Source organism: Melopsittacus undulatus, chromosome 5, assembly GCF_012275295.1.
Source record: "Melopsittacus undulatus isolate bMelUnd1 chromosome 5, bMelUnd1.mat.Z, whole genome shotgun sequence".
NCBI classification, from domain to species: Eukaryota; Metazoa; Chordata; class Aves; order Psittaciformes; family Psittaculidae; genus Melopsittacus; species Melopsittacus undulatus.
The window spans coordinates 54,122,057-54,139,838 of NC_047531.1; the positions used below are offsets into that span (position 1 = coordinate 54,122,057).

The 17,782-nt window shown below is 41.7% G+C and overlaps 1 protein-coding gene across 1 annotated transcript in view; it reads left to right on the forward strand.

Moving 5' to 3' along the window:
- Positions 1 to 3,137: 3,137 nt before the first annotated feature.
- The window catches only part of SYT10 (synaptotagmin 10), a 34,675-nt gene continuing 20,030 nt past the window's right edge, over positions 3,138 to 17,782 (forward strand). Inside the window, exons 1-2 of the mRNA XM_005144395.2 lie at positions 3,138 to 3,288; positions 16,186 to 16,543. Coding sequence (XP_005144452.1) covers positions 3,138 to 3,288; positions 16,186 to 16,543 — 509 coding nt within the window. The remainder of the gene's footprint in view (positions 3,289 to 16,185; positions 16,544 to 17,782) is intronic.

Here is a 17,782-nt window from a genome sequence, read left to right on the forward strand (position 1 = left end):
ACATTGACTTTCCTTCAGGCCTCAGGCACCTCCCCTATCCACCATGAGCTCCCAAAAATGATGGAGAATGGCATAGCAGTAACATGTCAGTTTCCTCAGTGCTCATGTGTGTATTGCATTGGGGCCCATGTATTTGTGGGTATCAAGTTTGCCTAAATGATCTCTAACCCAATCCTCCTTGACCAAAGGAAGGTCTTCCTTTCTCCAGACTTTCTCTCTTGCCTCTGGGGTCTGGGATTCCTGAGGTAGTAAAGCAGTACTATTACAGTCTTAGCAGAAATGAAGCAAAGAAGGCAGTAGGTAACTCTACCTTCTCTATCTTTCCTTACCAGGGCACTCACCTCATTCAGCAGCAGGCTAATTTTTTCCCTAGTCTTTCTTTCGCTACAGATGTACGTGAAGAAGACCTTTTTGTTATTCTTGGCATCTCTTGATAGATTTAATTCCAGTTGGACCTTAGCCTTCCTCATCTCATCCCTGCATATGCTGACAATGTTCCTATATTCCTCCCAAGTGGTCTATCCTTCTTTCCACATTCTGTACACTTCCTTATTCTCTGAGTTTCACCAGAATCAAAACTCATCCACGCAGGTCTCTCATCCTGTTAGCTTGATTTCTTACTCATATGCATGCACCAATCTTAAGCTTGGAGGAAGTGATGCTTGAATAACAACCAGTTCCCTTGGACTCCCCTACCTTTTAGAGCCATATCCCATGGGATCTCAGTTGTCTTTTTTTTTGTAAAAAAAAAAACAACAAAAAACTAATGTAGAATATTACTTGTACTTTTCTGTATCTATGCATTTAGCAATACTACCAACAGTAATCCTGTTAAGGTGTATGATCTTCACCGAAATGAAGTTCTTGTGTGCCAAACTGAACAATTTAACAATGTACCTAAGTCCCATTATATAAGTAAACAACCAGGGTGATAAACTGATCAATATAGCACTTCGACCCTGTTACAATTCATAGCAAAGCTTTTAGTAAGTTCAGAGACAAAAAAATTGACTCATGGACTGCATGATACGCTCGTGGGCACAAAGATGGTCTGTAGAAAGGTTTAGAAATAGAAGGGCTTAGGTCTCAGCCTTTAAATGCAGTCCTCACTCTCATTAAAACCAATTTGTGTTTAAGACTCCTTTGTCAGTCTGTTTATGTAGTTCCTGTTAGCTTCTGCTAGGGCTCTGAACATGTCTCAAAGATAAACAGACTGCTTAATTATTAGTTGGTGATGCACGACAGAATTTTGGGAACAAGAGTGTAAATGTGACACAAACAGTAAATGTGTTCATATTTTGAAGTTTGGAAGTAGGCATCATCAGTTACCTTCGCTGTGCGGAAAATATGTACATACATTTCTACTGGTTGCAAGCCTGCTTTCATGAGATAATTATTCAGATTTAGGTCCCTGTGGGGGTTAAATGAGTTTTCAAATAGTACTACACAGTTCTGTGCCCTGACTAGTTATAGTCTAAACATTCTAGGATTTGTCAGAACATTTTGCAGAAATAACAGAGTTTTGACAATGCTAGTCTCAGGGAATGATTTCTTTAGTAGCAGTTGATATTTCTGAAATACCTGCTATATCTGTGAAAAAGCTTTATGGAACAGAATTTCTGTTGGTGTTAAAGACTGTATACAACAGAGTCTATCACTTTCATAAAATTTTCAAAAATACATGTGTATGAATTCATATGCATAAATGCATGAGACTTCAAAATGCCAAGAAGCTGGTTTTTAGAAGTATCATTTTGTGTTTCTTACAGCAATTTGTATGAAGTACAGAATCTCAGAATTAGAATTGCCTAGAATAAACATTTTATATTGTTTCATCATTTACAGTTACTGATTGATGGTTATAAAGGTTTCAAATGTTAAACTTTGCAGTTTATTAGAGATAGCTGTTAATTTTCAGGTGACAGATTAAAAAAAAAAAAAGAAGTCAAAATCTGGGTGAAAAAAAAAAGCCAGCAGTAGACAAGTTAACTTCTCATGCTTATGAAACCCAGACACACTTCCAGCAGCCTACAAGCAGTGCTGTTAAGCAAACTGCTGGCAGACTTGTTTCAATTGTGTGTAATTAATTATTGCAAGACATACATATGCCATCGAAGTAGAAGCATTTTTCTTCATAAATATAAAAAGGTATCATAATTTCAGTAGTATATGAACAAATCAACAACTGAAGGTTTGTTTGGCTATACAGCCAGTAACTGAAAGAACCACTAGCTCTGTATGCTGTACTGATTTTTAGAAGTATGCTCAAGCACATGCAGTACCTGGGACTCTTTATTAATAAAAACCCCACACAACTTTACAGAACTTCTTGGGGAAACAGACCAGACATTCGTCAGGTTACTCTTAACTCTCTAATAAGTTAAAGAAACAGTCGAAGTCGACTATCCCCTAACTCTGCTACTAGAAAGTGTAGTGGAGATGGTGACTAGGTTAATGAAGTTATCTGACTGTAGCCCGTACTGAAAATTACACTGCCCGGGTCACCTAAGAAATAACGTTCCGGAAAGAGCGATCGGGAGCTGCGGGGAGCGCACTCTGCTTTCTCCTCCGGTGCGGTGAGCGGCCGCAAAGCCGGGCCGGAAGCGCACCGCTGTCGTCTCTGCTCCGCGGGTCTCGGAGGTCCTGCCCTCCCGTGGAGAGGGGGCAGGATTCCGCCCGCCGGCACCCTCCACAAGTCCCCGAACCGCTCTCCTCTCCTCCACTCCCCGCTGCGCCACTCGTCCCCACTCAGCCCGGAGCCACCTCAACGGGAGCCGTCCCCCCGGGCGGAGACGGGGAAGGAAAAGTTTCCCTGGGGGCATAAAGAGCCCCCCCTCCCCTCCCTGAGCCCCCCCTCCCCGGGCTGCCATTGGCCGAACCGCCTATCGCAGCCCGTCAGGCACAAAAGGCGTTGCTAAGTGCATACTCATTTCCCCCCTCATTTTATTTTCTTTCCCCTCTCCCTCCCCCCTTATCTTTTTGCCTCCCCCCTCTCCCCCCTTCACTACTTCTTGGGTTCACTCGCGCCGTCGCGGCCGCCGCTCCGCCCCGCTCCGCTCCCCGCGGGAGGCTGCGCGGGTCGGGCGCGGAGCCGTCCCGCTCCGGCCATGGCCTAAAGCGGGCGGCCGGGGCAGAAGATGAGTTTCCCCGCGGAGGACGGCGTGGGCAGCCTCTGCCACAAAGCGCTGCAAATCATCTCGGAGCTTTGCCTGGGCGGGCAGGTGGAGCGGGAGAAGTGCGCCGGCATCTTCCCCCTGGAGACGGCCCGACAGGGCATCGGCGGCACAGGTACAGGTACAGCTACCGGCCCCGCCGCCACCGGGCTCGTTCTGCCGCCGCCACAGGGCGGGCAGAGCCAGCGTGGGCGACCGGAGAGCGCAACTTTTCCTTTCGCCTTCTCTGCGTGCGGAGAGGGGGTAGGCACACGGCCCGCTCTAAAATCGCCTCTCTCCCGCAGCTCGCGGAGCTTCCCGGGAAGCAGCGAGGGGAGCGTCGGCACTGCCACCGGGGTGGCGGCCAGTGCCCCAGGGGAGACGCGGGGCAGCGGGTGGGGGAGCAGGCATGGGGACGGACAGCACCGAGACGCGCCGAAGGGAGACAAATCGCCGCCGACGTGCTAGCCTCTCCGTCTGCCGGGGCCGTGCCTTCTCGGAGACGGCTCCTTCCCCCCCCCCCGCAGCCCGCACGTTTGCGCCCCGCAGCTCCGCTCCAGCAAGGTTTTCCCCGCGGTGGGAGTTTCTCTTTCAGCAAAGCTCGGACCCGGGCTGCTGCCTGTGTGCGCGGGGCCGTGCGTGCGGGGGCCGGGGCAGAGCGCTGCGGTCGGTGTTCTTAGAACGGGTGATAAGGTGTCCTTATCGGTCGCCCTTCCCTGCGACATGGTTTGCGCCCGGTCGCATCTGACTTTTTCCCCTGCCGTCCTCTTGTGTTCGTGGTCTCTCGCTGGCGCTCCCTGAGCACGCGGAGTTTGCGCAGAGGTGCGGCGGGCTGGCGGCTGGTAGCCCCCGCAGCTTAGGAGGCAGTCTGGTGCAGGGGCACAGGTCGCCAAGCCGCGGCTCAGAGTAGCCCTGGCGATAAACCGTGGCGGAGCCCCTGGTGCTTTCTGAGCCGGCTTTGGGGTGAATCACATCCACCCTGTTTGTGGCTGAGGGAGGCAGGAGGGCTTTAGGACATCCTGTGGGAACCGGTGGAGTCAAGGCACCCCTCCGGTCTGGTCCAGGACTCCTCTGGGAAAACTGGGAAGGGGAAGAGGAGGAAAATAGGGTGAATTCAAAGAATTCTCCGGGTCGAAACCAAAATTTTGACTCCTGAGGGTGCTATCTTCAGTCACTGGTTTCTGGATTGACTGGTTCTTTTGGAACCGACTCTGTACTGTGTTTGCGTTACTCTGTAGAGTAGTCTTATGTGACCTTTGCCTTCCAAAAGAGGGCTTTTGTGTTCTACTTTTAGGACAGGGCTTGAACATTAGTCCAAGTTCTGTGCTTTATTTCTTCCAGACGGGATTGGTAACCTGTTCTGTCTGTCCATAAACACAAATGGACAGCTTGAATTATGGCCAACAAAAAACAAGTGTACAATGCAAGTTAAATAAATTAACACCAGGACATGAAAAGCATCAGGTCCTCAGCGTATGCCCCAGCTGTGTTGTAGCTGCTGCCACAGCTGTTACTTTTTCTTCTCTTATAATGCCCACAGAAATGACTGCAAATTCCAGGTTACTTGTGGTATCTCAGAACAATAAAACCTGTTGTCTGAAAGAGGAGTGATTCTTCTTTCCCATCCTGGTACCCAGGTGGTTCTCCCAGGTCTTTCTGCTGGAGGCGAGCTCTGATTTTGTGGCTAATGAAGGTGGGCATGTCTTGACCCCACACCTGGAGGGGTTGTGGGGTTGTAGCAAGCTTGTGGGTTTGTTGTGCTTTGTAAAGCTGATTACTAAGAACATTTCAGTTGCACCCTGTGCGAGTTTTCTTGGTCTGAATCATAGAAGGTTGCCTGAAAATAAAATTACCCTACAGAGCCTGGAAAATTGTGCTCTGAAAAGATTAGTTGATGTGATTTTACAGAGTACTGCACAAGGAGTCAGTATTAGGTGTCATATAGAAACAAAGCTGATGTACGAACAGGTGAGATATGGAGGCTACAAACATCTCCCCATTATGTAAAACAAGGTTTACTGTTTAGAAAATGTGAACTTCAATACTTGCCTTGGTAGTGCATTGTTTAGAATAACAGGAGCTTCTTTTTAGACACATATTCAAAATCAAACATCTTCTTTTTTAACTTATAAATCTTAACTACCTTGAAGTTGTTGGACTGAAAAAAAAAAAAAAAGCCCAATAATTAAAAAACCAGGGCCTTGAACCACTGGGTCCCACATCTCAGCTGAGTTCCTAAATGTCACTTTTTCCTCATAAAAGGAAACTATTACTAGATTATGGGTGTCGACTTTAATGACACACACATTATATTAAACATTGTCTCATTAATAACACTGCTAATGAACATACATTAATACTTTATATCTCCAGAGGAGTAACAGACACACTGCCATTCCTGATAATTGACAAATATTTGAATATGTAAGCACTCAGATAGACAAGATATAAATATCACTTGCATTAATTTTATGAACTAAAACATTGTAAATTCAGATTAAGCTGAGAAAAATGAAGTCACTGAAAGGTGAACCATGCCATATCTCTTTTGCTCTTCAAATGCATGTGGAATTCCTTATCATCTCTATGGACAAGGTTAATGTTGTCCACAGTGTTGAACATACGTATTTCCTGTTCACTGAAGGTAAAAACACTAAGTGTTCTCCATCATTATTCTGAGAATGAAGTCATAAATGTTTGTGTTTTACTGAAATACCTGTCTCACACATACAATAGTAGCATTTGGTTATCATGAGATTCCATATCATGTAGCCATATCCTTCTGTGGCTGCGTAAATTCTGCACAGTTCTGGTGTCATGCAGCCATAGCTGTATGTCAGAGAGGAGGAATGGCAAATTCAGCCCTATCAGTTTGTCGTATGTCCCAAAAGCACTTTCCTAATATATGCTCACACTGGGTGATAACACATCATGCAGCCAGTTCAGTTATTTGCTCTCTGAGGCTGCAGGTATATCAGTATTTTGGGAATTAGCTTCTGCAGCAAGCGCTGAAGGGTGTGGAGAAGAAACTGCTGTGGTGAGAGTAAGAAAACACCTGAGCTGTGAGGAGCAGTTCTGGAAGATGTGGAGAACATAAAAGACTGTGAGAGGGTTATCGCAAAATAATGATTTATTATTGTATGCTGTTACATTATAGAGTCATAGCTAAACTTTCAGTAAAAACCCAAAAACTAAGTAGTCCGGGAGACAGTATAAAGAGGAGAGGAGAGAAAAGAAGTAACAATAATAGTTGACTAAATAGGGATAGCATATTCTTTCTTTAAGTTCATTCAGTTTTCCACATCTCAGAAAGATGATACCTAAAAGTGTCACAATAGGTAAAAATCACTAATGAGATTTCATTGGGGGAAAGAAGTCTAATAAAAGATACGGAGACCCTTGGAAAGGTTCCTTTCCATGCTTGGAAAAGAGAGTGCAAGAAAAATTTCAGAAAGGGGAAGAGTAGATGGTGAAAAGGAAAGCAGACCATTTCTATTTAATACAAGAATAAACATGCTCTGGAAGTCAAAACCATCAAAAAAGGCAACTAGAACTGCTGTGATATGGTTATGTTGGTGGGAGTGATGATTGCTTTCTGTTCAGCTAGACCATGAAAAGCAGCCAAGCTTCTCAGAGGAATCATCTACTTGAGACAAAAGGTGCACCACCCGGTCACAGGCTCAAAGCAAAATATGAGACAACATTGATCTTGCAAACCAAGAAGTTTCCCTGGCAAAAAGAGAGGCTGGGTACTGGTTTTTTGACAATGTAGTTGTCTAGGTATGAGAAACTAGCATAAAAAATGGTAACAGAATCAAACACGAATAACAGGGAGCCAGGGACAGCGTTAGAACAAAAAATTGAGGGTATGGCTTTGAGAAGGCAGAGTACAACAAATCAGCACCTTAGGACCCTCAATTACTGCTCACTGCTTGGGTCAAAAAGGGGTAATCATGTTCAGTGTAATGGATAATTAATTTATGGAAGTCACAGCAAAGAATCTTAGTGAGGTAACTAATTTTGTAAATTTTGAACGGTTTTAGACAATTAGTGAAGATAGACATCTGCTGTTATATTTTCTGCCCTGGTAATTACAAGGGCTATTAATTCTCTCATCTCAGGGGAATGCTGAAGTAAAAGATTAGGAAGCTGTTTACATTTATGGTATCTTTATACAGTTAGATGACTGTGAGAGCTTTCTTCTGAAGCGTGTAACTTTTTTGGCAAAATACTGAATTAGATGTGCAACTGTTTTGTCTTCATTTTACACCTTCTTGATTTCCAGTAGATTTAGGAAAATGATTAAGAGGTTTGTCAACTAATAGGAAGAGTTCAGGTGGAAAATATATAGGAGCTAGATGTGTGGGATTTCTCCTGGTGAAATTTATCTTTAATCCAAGTAAACTATTTTCCAGAAGTGTACAAAAATCATACATGCAGTTTGGTTATATCTGTATTTTGACTCAGTTTATCTGATTAATAAAAGATTCTAATTAATTTTTTTCAGTTAAGCATCCCTTCTCATTTTCAAATTAACCAAGCATATCAAAGCCCCAGTTGGGAGCATTTCTGAAAGTTAAGCCAGTTGCAGGGACTGTAGTGAGTGGAGCTTTAGCATCCTGCTCTAGGGACACATGTTTAAAATTCATTGTGCATCCTCTGCAAATGGTGGGCACATTTTACTGTCTTTGCCTTTTTTCAGGCCTGCTGCTCCTTCAGAACTTCACAATCTCATTTATCTGTTAAAAGCATATCTCTGATGCTTAGAGATGGGAAACCAGTTGTGTTCCTGCCAGGAGGGCATATTTAGCCATGTAGAGAGGGTAGAGAGTTCTAGAGGGTGATAGTCTCTCTTGCTCTTTTGCTTGTCAGACAATGAATTTTTTAAAGTTGACAATGCCAAGATCATCAGCTTCTACAGGGTTATTTATTATTCATCTAAATATTTCACTCACAATTAGTTTATTAACATGAAAGTTTAACCTACCATGTTTCTAGCCCTACTAATGATTGACAGTTTTCTATACAAGTACAGAGGGAATATGAAAACCCTGAAGCATCCTGCACATGGCTATTTGGTAATAAAGTCTTGCTTTTCCCTGAAGAGCAGTGTCTTGGGTCCTCTTGCTGTACCTGCCATAAGCCTTGTGTTGGCTGTCAGCTGCTTCCCTAATAGCTCTCAACCTGCTGATGGCAGCTGGTGGTTTACATTTAGTCCTGGTTCCTTTAAATACAAGTGTGTGAAAGCACGCATAGCACACAGACACACAGGATGTAAGTTCTTCTCACTGTGCCAAAGCAAGCATAAAGGGAACCAGAAATGGCTTGAACAAATGCGAAGACTAGGTCTACAAGAAAGGAAGATTATTCTTCATGAGAAAGTAACTGTTGTGTGAAACAATTGAGCGTTCTGTTACAGAGAAATGTGGTAAAATTAAATAATAAATATTTTAGCAGTTAACAGACTGATCAAATTATTTATGGTACAGCTCATCACCTGGTCAGAGCAAAGTTATTACCAGAAAGAAATATGGTTTGAGAGGAAAAAAGTTCAGGGTTACTGAAAAATATGCTCTACAAAATTAGTGTTAACAAGCGGTGAAAACCAGAAATGCATCTAATTCAGCAGCATAAAGGCAGAACAGAGGGCTAAACATACCACAGAGACCAGATTTATTTACAGTAAATGTGAAGGCAGTCACAACAATGCAGAAGTGCTCAACATGCAGACAGCAGCAATACACAGTAAAAACAAGAGCTGATGAAAGAAGCTTCCCCCATGTGCATTTTGCAGAGAAGTACAGATGAAAAATATAGAAACATTTATAACAGCTAGAGGACAAATCTGTGATGATGAAGATAAAGTGACACTGTTTTTCTGGGTCTTATCATATGTGTGGGATGTTTCTTACATGATACTGAGTAAGAATAAACATAAGCATGACAATTCATAAATAACACTTGAGCTGCATGAACCTTGTTGCAGCTATGGTATGCTTATGAATAATAGCTGTCCTGTGGGCTTAGGATGTATTTTCATTTCATTTGCTTGTCTGAAAGAGGATAATGAGGGTTTCTTGCAGATACTTAAAAAGGCATCTCACAAGTGTGAGAGCAGCATGGGAACAATCCCAAAGCTGTTTTTTTGCTTAAGGGAAGGCAAGGTGGGCAGATGTGGGTTGAGCAGAGTTGGAAGTACCTCCTGTTGAGGTTAAGTGAGAATTAACATGTAGAAAAGTAGGTAGGCCAGAAAAGGCCTTGAAATTGGAGACAAATAATGTACATTTGGTGTATTAGGAGAGGGAAATTTGCAGGCAAAACACAGTGACTCAGGCAAAAGTGAGTGCCATCTTCTCTAGCTACATACAGCACACAAAACATGTTCTGAGGCTCATGAGTATACAGCTGTTGTGGGAAATTCCTTCTGATTGCTGGAAAGCAGAAGGTAGTGTGGTCTAGGAGAAGGCTAATAACCTTTTGGAAAATACCCTGTACCTGATGTATATCACATAATCTAAAGTTCTGTACATGGATTTTGAAATGGAAGAAGAGGGTGTTCCATCTGTAGTTGTACAGATATAGATTGTGAGATGGTTTAACAGGTAATATAACTTGGATAAAATCATTTTGACAAGAGATTAATAATTTCATGTGCTGTAATCATTACAGTGATACCTGATTTCATTTGATTCCCTTACTGTCAAGAAACATACGACCATAGAGCTCTGTTAGCATTAAGAAGTGACACATCAGCCAGTAGATGGTGGTGACATTTGAACATCAAACTGAATTAACAGCCTAGGAGGGACCACATTCATGATACGGCTGGAGTAAAAAGATTTTAGTAAGATCTTCAAAGTATATTTCTTCATGAGAACAGGAAAGGAGATCACACATAGACTCTTAAGTGAAAGGCTATTTTTGCCATTTGAAATTTAAGTTGGATGTTTTGACACATTGACGTTATGAGGGAAAATACAAGACTACACCTGCCACTTTGAGACATGGTGAAGTATTATATCACCATCTGTAGGGATTTGGATGAGACAGGTAATTGTGGAAGAATCTGCTAATGCTGAGTAAAAATGAACACCAGCAACTATTTATGTTCTTCAAATTCCCCTAAGGAAAACTGAACAGCAGAAATGGTCAGTTGGACAAACTAGTTTATATGCAGGGGGATAAGGGGGATTTATTGGACACAGACCTTTTGATAAAGTTCCTGCTTCCCTCCGAAGAAAATCAGAGACATATTCGTTTGTCTGATTGATCTTACTCCTGATACTCCAGACACAAGATTTCCCTTTAGAGTGGCCACCATGGAATCGTTGAAGTTCTTTATGGCTGAGGAACAAGAGAACAAATAAAAAATTAAAGGAAAATAAGTTTGAAAAAAGTCACAGACATTATACTTAAATATTTGAGAACCAAGATCAGATATAGACCAAGAGGTGGGTGAAAAGGCAATATAACCTAATTTTTTTCCCAGGTGTTCTTTTCCCCCCTTTCCTTTGCTGGCAAGAGAAAGTTCTCTTTCACATGGTCTGCATCAGACGTGTGCCTGCCTCTTATATGCGTGGGCAGAGACATCAGAGCACTGTGTGCTCTCTCTCTTCTTTCAAGACCATGGGTTGGTGGAGTGTGTTTTTCCAAAGTCTCAAAGGGGTGTATGTTGTCAGGACAGTTACCAAATTGTAAATAAACTTAATCTGGTTTGGAATCGGAAATCTACCAACATGGATGTTTGTGAATAGATTCATGGGTAGAACTTTTATAAAGCAAGTTTCAAACAACTGTTGGAAGCCATAGTACAGAAACCATTGCTCAAAACATTCCCTAACACTCTTTTACATGCCTTTCTCAAATGAGAAATATAAGATTGTCCAAATTTTGTGGCTTGAAAGGGTAGTTTTAAATAGAAAACCTTGAAGGGACAGGATACTTTCTTTTAGCTAGGAAATGTTACCAAAAGTATGAAGATGACTTAAGGACAGAATTCAGTAAAGGAAGATCACGTAGTGTGAAATGATAAATCCATTGAAGTTGCTGGAAGATTTCCCACTGATCAGAAGTGAGTATCTGAGAAAGAGGATTTTCTTCACATTTTCTTCACATGCTAAGTTTACCCGGCATGAGAACAGGAATGGCACAAGCATAATGCTGTGTGCCCAGATGAGTATTCAGAAAGATGTCCTGTTCCGTGCAAGTCTGTAGCACTGAAGACAAGCTGCACCTACCAGTTTGGAAAAATAGTTGTTAAGCGACTGCTTGTAGTTCAAGATGGTTTTTCTCTTCCTTTGCACCAGAGACCAGTGAGAACATTGCTTATAATATTGCCAGTTAAGGTCATCTCAGAGTATATCTCATTCTCCTCTAAAAACTTAGGCAATCTTTGAATTTGTCACCAGTTCTACATCTTCAAAAACCAACCAACCAACCAAACAAACAAAACCTTACTTATGTGAAATGCAGCCCTGGTCTGATTATATACCCACCCTTCAGTACCCATTTTCCTTTCCCAGCCAGGTTTTCTTGAAAGGGATATGAAGAAACTCCTAGTCTGCAGAACTGTTTCTGAGTGTTGTGTATTCTTAAACCAGGCTTCCTATAAAAACGTAGTATGAGACATATCTGTTCTAACATGCAAAGGGTCTGAAAAGCTCAATTTGACTGCTCTTCTACAGCCAATTTCAGTCTTCACATAACAGCAAATCTCTCACAATTGCTCAGTTGACTGACTGTCAGAAGTGAGGAAATTAAGCAATATGCTTTTTATGTCTATTTATGTGGCATGCTTATTGTCTTTTTAGCAATTACGGCATTAATTAAATACTTTTTTGAAATTAACTTTTTTTTTCAAATCGCTGGCAACTATTTGTTGTACTATGATGTACAATATGTAAGATTCTTTATTAGGAAAATAGCAAAATTTAGGACTAATTTGTACAACTGTAGAATTAGCTCATTTGCTCTGCTTTTGAGACTTGAGATGTTTCATGGGATTATTTTAGGGCTATAAAACATACATTTTCTGTAAAGATTGGGAGTGACTTAGAATTTGAAATAATTTAAAGGAAATACAGAAACAAGCTTAGAGAAAGTTGAAGTACTGGAGTAGGTGTTGAAAGGAGACACCAAGTTATTTGAAGGCTTGAAAAATGTCTTGCAGTGAAAAACTTGAAATAGAATTGGCTAGAAATGCTTTGATGGAATGTTTTTCAGCTGATAGTATCTATTCATCAAATTGAAACTCTGCTGGAAAGGACCAGTTTTTTCATCAGTTTTGAGATGTTTCCAGCAATTTCAAAGTTGTTAAAACATCCTGTTACAACAGTTTCTAAATAAAAAAAAATAAAAAAAAATACAATTTTCAGTTCTAAAAGCCTCCTCTTAAAATGTAAACTAATTATGGGAGCCATCTCTCGACTGAGCTGGAAATATTGCAAATGATCCAAAATTAAGTTGGTTTGGTTTTTGTTTTCCTTTTTTTATTTCTGATAGATCATGATTTTTAAGAGTTCAGCTTCTTGTCAGGCTTTGAGAATGGAAAAATAGTTTGTCTAGCTTGATTGACAATTCAGCTGGTTCAATTTAGAAGAAAAGTTCCTTCAATGGGCCATGCCTCTGTATAATATATTGAATTCACTTATGACCGTCTATTGGGTTTGCATGGCAAGGTTTTGGTAGGAGGGGGCTACAAGTGTGGTTTCTGTGAGAAGATGCTAGAAGCTTCACCTGTGTCAGACAGAGGCAATGCCTGTCAGCTTCAAGATGGACACACTGCTGGCCAAGGCTGAGCCTGTGAGTGATGACAGTAGTGCCTCTGGGATAATGTATTAAGGGGAGAATATGCGAGACACAGCTCTGCAGACACCAGGGTCAGTGAAGGAAAGGAGGAGGTGCTTCAAGTACTGTAGCAGAGATTCCCCTGCAGCCCGTGGTGCAGACCATGGTAAGACAGGCTGTGCCCCTGCAGTACATGGAGTCCGTGGAGATCCATAGTGGAGCAGATACCCACCTTCAGCCCTTGGAGGACCCCACGCTGGAGCAGATGGATGCCCAAGGGAGACTGTGACCCTCTTGGGAGTCCATACTGGAACAGACTTCTAGCCCTGTGGAGAGAGGAGCTCGTGCTGGAGCAGGTTTGCTGGCAGGACTTGTAACCCCATAAGGGACCCATGCTGCAGCAGCCTGTTCCTCAAGGACTGCAGCCTATGGAAAGGACCCACACTGGAGCAGGTCCTGAAGAACTGCCTCTGTGGAAGTTACTCACATTGGAGAAGTCTGTGAAGAACTGTCTCCCATAGGAGTGACTCCATGCTAGAGCAGGGGCAAAGTGTGAGGAGTCTTCTCCTGAGGAGGGAGGAGTGCTGAAACAGCATGAGATGAGCTGACTGCAACCCCCATTCCCCAACCCCTGCACTGCTGCAGGGGTAGGGGGAGTAGAGAAATAGGGAATGAAGTTGAGCCCAGGAAGAAAGGAGGGGTAGAGGGAAGATGTTTTTAAGATTTGGTTTTATTTCTCATTATCCGACTTGGATTGCTTGGTAATTTTTCCCAAAGTGAAGTCTGTTTTGCCCATGACAATAATTAGTGAATGATCTCCCCCTGTCCTTATCTCTATGCATGAGCTTTTTGTTATGTTTTATATCCCCTGTCCAGCTGAGGGAGAGTGATAGAGCAGCTTTGGTGCGCATCTGTTGTCCAAGCAGGGTCAACCCACCACAGGCCACATTCTCTGTCACTGAGGCCAGCTCGCATGTAAGAACCTCTCCATAATTCTAAAGTCTGTCATCTGCTAAAACAGAAGGGCCACATCCAAACCACCTCTTAAGAATGATTATTGGCCTACTCTGATTCCTGATCCATGCCCAGGAACTGGCTGGGTTTGTATAAACTGGCCCAGTTTAAAACTCTTTCAGGGACTAGTGTAGGCAGTTGAGTTTGAGGTCCTGGGTTTGTTTCTTGGTACAGTGTATTTTATTTGCATTTTGTATAGGCACATCTTATGAAGCGTATTATAGCTTAATTTCTCAAAGACACAAAAAGAAGCAAAGGCTGTAAATTAGAACTACAAAAATACAATTCAGAAATACGGATTTGCAACAAAGTGATTAACCATTGAAACAAGCTGTAAACTCAGCATCTCTTAATGCTTTTCTTGTCAAGACAGGACAGTCTGCTGCTAGCCAAGTAGAAATTATAGGGCTCAGGAAGGGTATGAGGGTAAACAGTAGATTAGACCAAATAGCCTAATAATCCCTACTGGGGATAAATTATCTAGAAAGATCATATACAAAAGTATCATTTGCTTCTTGTGTTACATCATTATTAGATGTAATTATGAATCCATTCATTTTATGGAAGCATCTTAAATTAGAATTTGACATATGAATTTCCCATTAAGATGACATGCATATTCCAAAGGCTACATTGTGACATTTAACTACAGACAGAAAAGGAGGACACCTTTCTCAGAACTGGCTGGAAACAATCAAAGAGGCAGACTCGTGCTCAAGGACGGGCAGCAGCTTGTGCCAGACTCTTTAAATCCAGGAGTATATCCTCTGCCATTTCTCCCATGACGCTATCCAGGACATATATGAAGTAAAATTGAGCAGAACCGTGTCTTTCAAGTCACCAGACTACAAACATTTTCTGTTTAGCTTTTGCTATTCTCACTCATTTTCATGTAGAATGGACTGTAAGTTCAGTGTTGGTTACTGAGAGATGCATCTGGATGTTATATATTAATAAAGAAAATGTTCCCAGTTTTTCTACTGGAATCTTCATCTCTCAAAGGGACCTGTGAAGTGCATACTGTAGAGCTAATACATACCTAGAGGACTATTTCTCTTCCTGTGATTCTCAACTACTCAATATGCTCAAACTCTTGTTGCACTTTTCAACTGGTTCAGTTTAGTAGCCTGGAGCTATAGATACAAAATATTAGCTGTTAAACTGTCAAAACTTGTAACAAGCAGCAGCCATTACTTGAGGGACTTCTAAGCAGGGTTTACTGAATATTTTTAAAGCATGTAAAAGGCTCCTTTCAAAAGGAAAGGGATTATTTTCTTAGTTATATTTTATAATGCTAAATGGTACTGGAAAAATCAAACTGAAACATGTCACATAGAATAAAACTCCTAATTAGGGCTCGTCTGGCGTTTCTGGTGATCCACCATCTCCTAAAATGCAAGTCTGTTCACAGGATTTCATTGGTATGAAAACTGTTCTCCTACCTTTGACCATGCTATTGGATATGCTAACAAATTGTGGCAGAAAAAGTCAAATATGGGGCAGCAGGGCCGAGCTAAGGATGCAGTATGATCTCTATAACTCAGGGTATTTTATCCTATACACAAAAGCCAGCTGTATTTTCAGAGCAGAATTTTAGATGCACAGGTATATGTGCTGTCTTGGTCTAACACGTTCTTGGTCCAGAGTTTAAGAATTAACCCTAGAAATTTATTATTTATGACAGACAATATGCTGTCCTTATTTGTGCCACTTAAACATTAGGTTTTAACATGTCTCTGAAGCAGTTAGCACACAGAGTAAAAAACTGGCAAGTCCTGAAGAAACCTGTGTATCAGTCTGGCAGTTTAGAACTGCTATTTCTTCATGTGCACTCATAGCAAATGTTGACTGTGGTTTTACTTTTTTACACAAGATGTGCTCCTGAGCAGACACCCTTTGACAACAGTGGCTAGGAGTTGTTGAGAACATCTGGAATGTGGCTTACTTCCTGAGAAGTCTTGAGTGTGTAGTCAGTGGTACAGATACTTGCCCTTGGCCTGAACAAACAGATTAATGGAGTATTTATGAAATAGAATATTAGAGAATTATAACATTTTAAAGGTACAGACTTAGATATCAAAAAGAAAAAAAAACCCAAACATATTAAATGGGACTTTAAAGGTCTGTGTAACATAATTATCAAAATACCTCTATCTCCTTACCTTACCTTAATTATTTTTTTTTCTCTCCATGTTTGTCTGTCATGATGATCTTTGTTTCTAATTCCTTGCAGACATCTCAGTCAGTCTGTTAGCAGTAGTCGTCAGCTTCTGTGGGCTCGCCTTGCTGGTAGTCTCGCTTTTTGTCTTTTGGAAGTTGTGTTGGCCCTGCTGGAGAAGCAAACCTCTCACTTCCAATGCCAGTAATGCCCCCCAGAGCAACTCCAGTGCTCCTACGGAGGTTTTTGAGACCACTGAGAAAAAGGAAGTTAAAGAAAATGGGAAGCCTACAACAAAGGTACTTGAAGCTGCATTGAAAATTAGCCACACTTCTCCTGACATACCAGCAGAGGTCCAGAACGCACTGAAAGAGCATCTGATCAGACATGCACGCATGCAGAGGCAGATCACTGAGCCCACATCGTCATCAAGGTGAGTCAGGGGCACTCGTGTTTGTAGCACATTTCCTGGGAACAGGTAGAGCCAAAATGCTCTGCTGAAAATTTCCAGAACCCTGGATTATTCACTGACTTCTTAGCAGTGATGGGTGAAACAGTAAGACACATGAAGGCAAAGCCACAGTGTTCTTTGAACAGAATATTGTGAAACATACGGTGTATCTTCAGTTGATCATTATTTTAACATATGAAGATCAAATCTACATCTTCTACTACTTAGTAAATGGATATGTTGCTGCTTTAAGCATTTCCATTTTAGGTTTTGTGTTTAGGAAAATCTATTTTGATGTGATTTTTTAAAGTACCACAAGTCTAGATTTCAGAGGTATTTTTATAGATGCAGCAGTTGCTTTTGCAAATGAAAGTTTCCCTCTACTAAATAAATGACGAGATTATTGTCGATGACACATTTCTTTAATGCATAGTATGCCACTTTTAAGAGAATTGAAATCTCAGTCTAAAAATGTACATGCTTGTGGACTGATCTTAGAGCAGTACAGTTCCTATATAGGTATTTAAATAAGTTCCTGAAATAATTTCTTTTGTATTGAAGTGGAGGACAGAAAGTTTTATTTTGTCTGAAAAGTATTGAAGACATGCAGTGACCTATAGCTTCAAATGGTATTTTCTTCAAATACTGTAAGCAAATTTAATGCATTCAAAACACAGTGAACTGCAAAGATCACTTTCTACATAAACAAAAAAAACCCCAAATGTTTTATAAACAGAGAAGGGGAAAATAAAGGCTAAAGGAGACCTGAAGGAGACTTATGGCACAATGCCATAAGTTAGAATACAAACACTGTATAGGAAGCAGCTTTCCCTCTTATTGAGGTAATAAATCTGATAAATGAACGTATGCTACCAAAAGAAAACAAACAGCAAAAGGCTTACATTCACAATAATTGTTGGAGGCACAAGACCGGAGATGTGCTTTACATTTAGCAGGCACATATTTTGCTGGCCTTCTGTGAGTCCCTAAGACATCATTTTGCCAGCTCACTGTGTTCATTGTGGTGATGAGTGCTGAAGTGCTTTTCCCAGCTATTCCAACAATGTGGAACAACCTACAGGCAACCACAGGAGGCTCCCAAAAACAAAAACACTCCAGCCAGGGGAGGTCTAACTGACTTCTGCAGCTGAACCATCTCCTGAATTATGAGACTGTACAGCTGGCTTTAAGCCACATTGCCCTGGCTATGCCTGGCTCCAG